The sequence below is a fragment of the Oncorhynchus masou genome, chromosome 14 (genome assembly GCF_036934945.1).
Source record: "Oncorhynchus masou masou isolate Uvic2021 chromosome 14, UVic_Omas_1.1, whole genome shotgun sequence".
Taxonomy (NCBI): domain Eukaryota; kingdom Metazoa; phylum Chordata; class Actinopteri; order Salmoniformes; family Salmonidae; genus Oncorhynchus; species Oncorhynchus masou.
In genome coordinates this window covers 32,707,154-32,711,074 of record NC_088225.1, presented here as the reverse complement: position 1 = coordinate 32,711,074, position 3,921 = coordinate 32,707,154, and the positions used below count along the sequence as shown (strand labels likewise).

General features: G+C 47.8%; 1 protein-coding gene across 1 annotated transcript in view; it reads right to left on the bottom strand.

Moving 5' to 3' along the window:
- Positions 1 to 1,016, bottom strand: part of LOC135554757 (inositol 1,4,5-trisphosphate receptor-interacting protein-like 2) — a 12,574-nt gene extending 11,558 nt beyond the window's left edge. The window contains exon 1 of the mRNA XM_064987188.1: positions 147 to 1,016. Within this exon, the coding sequence (XP_064843260.1) occupies positions 147 to 382 (236 nt within the window). The 5' untranslated portion in view covers positions 383 to 1,016. The remainder of the gene's footprint in view (positions 1 to 146) is intronic.
- Positions 1,017 to 3,921: the final 2,905 nt, after the last annotated feature.

Genomic DNA, 3,921 nt, shown 5'->3' with positions numbered 1-3,921 from the left:
CATGTTTCCCATGCCAATAAATCCCTTTGAATTGAATTTAACTGAATTGAGAGCGAGTGGGAGAGAGAGAGACAGACAGAGAGAGAGAGAGAGAGCGAGAGTAAGATAGAGAAAGAGAGAAGATTTGATGTGTGTGGACTGTGTACCTTATGAAGAGGTAGCAGAGGACACAGGCCAGTAGTAGTTTGATGAGTGAGAAAAAGACAGGAGGGCCCTGGTCAGAGCAGGGCCCTGTCCCAGCCTCGTATCCGGGATCAGGGCCTGATTCTGGGCCTGATTCTGGGCTTAGCCAGTGGGTTATGTGGTGGTGGAAAACCAGACCTGTCAACACACAGGTCAACAGAGGCCAGAACACTCGCAGGTTCAGAGTGTACACACTCATCCTCCTCTCTCTCTTCTCGTTCCCTCTCTCTTCTCGTTCCCTCTCTCTCTTCTCGTTCCCCTTCTCTCCTTCTTTCTGTTGCTCCGAGGTTCCTTCGTTCTTTCTCTTCTTCTTGTCTGTCTAGGACTTGTTCTCTAGCGATGCCATAGAACTGAGACAGGGTCAGGGAAGGCTAACCCATCATGACACACACGCTGACACACACACGCTGACTCTCTCTCTCTCTCTCTCTCTCTCTCTCTCTCTCTCTTTTCCCTCCTCTGCGCCTCAACGTTCTTCTCTCCGTTGTCTCCTCTCCTTCCTCCTTGTAACAGAACTCCCACTTTTTATTCTTCTTCTCCTCTCCAGCTTGTTTGTTCAGTTTAAAGTCAGTTGAAGTTCCTCTTCAGATGTTGCCCCTCCTTCTCCTCCTCTCTTCTTCAATCTGTCCCTCCTGTTTTTCCTCTTTCAGTGCTGTATGATGTCAGGTTAATCTGTCTTTGTGAAGACTCCTCTCCAACAGGTTCTCTCTCTCTCTCTTGTCCTCTTGTTCTCTCTCTCTCTTGTCTTCTCTTTTTCCCGGTCTCTTTCTCTCTCTCTCTCTTTCTGAGCTCAGAGGAAATGCCAAACTCTTGAGAGAGGAATTTTAGTTTTTAAAAAAAAGAGGGGGAGGAGGAGGAGGAGACTGTGCGGCAACACTCTCCTCCCACCTCTTAAAGAGACAAAGACATTGTTTCACATCTCAACATTACATTCAAAAGGGGACTCAGGGCCATGTCCCAACTGGGACCCTATTCCCTGTATAGTGCACTAATTTTGACCAGAGCCCTATGGACCCTTGTTGAAAGTAAGTGCACTATATAGGGAATAGGGTACCATTTTTGTACACAAAGGCTATGACAGTTACTGTAGCAGCATGGACAATAAAAGTTATTCAATTGCATTTGAGTGATTTGATTTATACTTGCAAACTGAGTGTACAAAACATTAAGAACACTTTCCTAATATTGAGTTGCACCCCTCATTTTGCCCAGCTTCAATCCGTCGTAGCGTGGACTCTACAACAGCCTCAATGGATTCCTCAACAGCCTCAAATGGACTCTACAACAGCCTCAATGGACTCTACAACAGCCTCAATGGACTCTACAACAGCCTCAATGGACTCTACAACAGCCTCAATGGACTCTACAACAGCCTCAATGAACTCTAAAACAGCCTCAATGGACTCTACAACAGCCTCAATGAACTCGACAACAGCCTCAATGGACTCTACAACAGCCTCAATGGACTCTATAACAGCCTCAATGGACTCTACCACAGCCTCAATGGACTCTACAACAGCCTCAATGGACTCTATAACAGCCTCAATGGACTCTACAACAGACTCAATGGACTCTACAACAGCCTCAATGAACTCTACAACAGCCTCAATGGACTCTACAACAGCCTCAATGGACTCTACAACAGCCTCAATGGACTCTACAACAGCCTCAATGGACTCTACAACAGCCTCAATGGACTCTACAACAGCCTCAATGGACTCTACAACAGCCTCAATGGACTCTACAACAGCCTCAATGGACTCTACAACAGCCTCAATGGACTCTACAACAGCCTCAATGGACTCTACAACAGCCTCAATGGACTCTACAACAGCCTCAATGGACTCTACAACAGCCTCAATGGACTCTACAACAGCCTCAATGGACTCTAAAACAGCCTCAATGGACTCTACAACAGCCTCAATGGACTCTACAACAGCCTCAATGGACTCTACAACAGCCTCAATGACTCTACAACAGCCTCAATGGACTCTTCAACAGCCTCAATGGACTCTCTACAACAGCCTCAATGGACCCATGTTGACTCTACAAGGTGTTGAAAGCGTTCCACAGAGATGCTGGCCCATGTTGACTCTACAAGGTGTTGAAAGCGTTCCACAGAGATGCTGGCCCATGTTGACTCTACAAGGTGTTGAAAGCGTTCCACAGGGATGCTGGCCCATGTTGACTCTACAAGGTGTTGAAAGCGTTCCACAGGGATACTGGGCCCATGTTGACTCTACAAGGTGTTGAAAGCGTTCCCACGGGGATACTGGGCCCATGTTGACTCTACAAGGTGTTGAAAGCATTCCACAGAGATGCTGGCCCATGTTGACTCTACAAGGTGTTGAAAGCGTTCCACAGGGATGCTGGCCCATGTTGACTCCAATGCTTCCCACAGTATCAAGTTGGCTGGATGTCATTTGGGTGGGGAAAGCATTCCACACTGGAAACTGTGCCCATGTTGACTCTACAAGGTGTTGCAGTTCTTGACACAAACAGGGCGCTGGCCCATGTTGACTCCAACCCCCATTCAAAGGCACTGGATGTCTTTTGTCTTGCCCATTCACCCTCTGATACAACACATACACAATCCGTGTCTCAATTGTTTCAAGGCTTAAAAACCTTCTTTAACCAGGTCTCCTCTCCTTCATCTTTAACCTGGTCTCCTCCACCTTCCTCTTTAACCAGGTCTCCTCCCACTTCATCTTTTGGTCTCCTGCCCATTCACCCTCTTTAACCTGGTCTCCTCCCCTTCACAATCCAGGTCTCAATTGTCCTCTTTAACCAGATCTCCTCCCCTTCATCTTTAACCAGGTCTCCTCTCCTTCCTCTTTAACCAGGTCTCCTCCCCTTCCTCTCCTCTTTAACCTGGTCTCCTCCCCCTTCCTCTTTAAACCAGGTCTCCTCCCCTTCCTCTTTAACCAGGTCTCCTCCCCTCTTTAACCAGGTCTTTAACCAGGTCTCCTCCCCTTCATCTTTAACCAGGTCTCCTCCCCTTCCTCTTTAACCAGGTCTCCTCCCCTTCATCTTTAACCTGTCTCCTCCCCTTCATCTTTAACCAGGTATCCTCCCCTTCATCTTTAACCTGGTCTCCTCCCCTTCATCTTTAACCAGGTCTCCTCCCCTTCATCTTTAACCTGGTCTCCTCCCCTCATCTTTAACCAGGTCTCCTCCCATCTTTATCTCCTCCCCTTCATCTTTAACCAGGTCTCCTCCCCTTCATCTTTAACCAGGTCTCCTCCCATCTTCATCTTTAACCAGGTCTCCTCCCCTTCATCTTTAACCAGGTCTCCTCCCCTTCATCTTTAACCAGGTCTCCTCCCTTCATCTTTAACCAGGTCTCCTCCCCTTCATCTTTAACCAGGTCTCCTCCCCTTCATCTTTAACCAGGTCTCCTCCCCTTCATCTTTAACCAGGTCTCCTCCCCTTCATCTTTAACCTGGTCTCCTCCCCTTCATCTTTAACCAGGTCTCCTCCCCTTCATCTTTAACCAGGTCTCCTCCCCTTCATCTTTAACCAGGTCTCCTCCCCTTCATCTTTAACCAGGTCTCCTCCCCTTCATCTTTAACCAGGTCTCCTCCCCTTCCTCTTTAACCAGGTCTCCTCCCCTTCATCTTTAACCTGGTCTCCTCCCCTTCATCTACACTGATTGAAGAGGATTTAACAAGTGACATCAATAAGGGACCATATCTTTCACCTGGATTCACCTGGTCAGTCTGTGTCATGGAAAGGGCA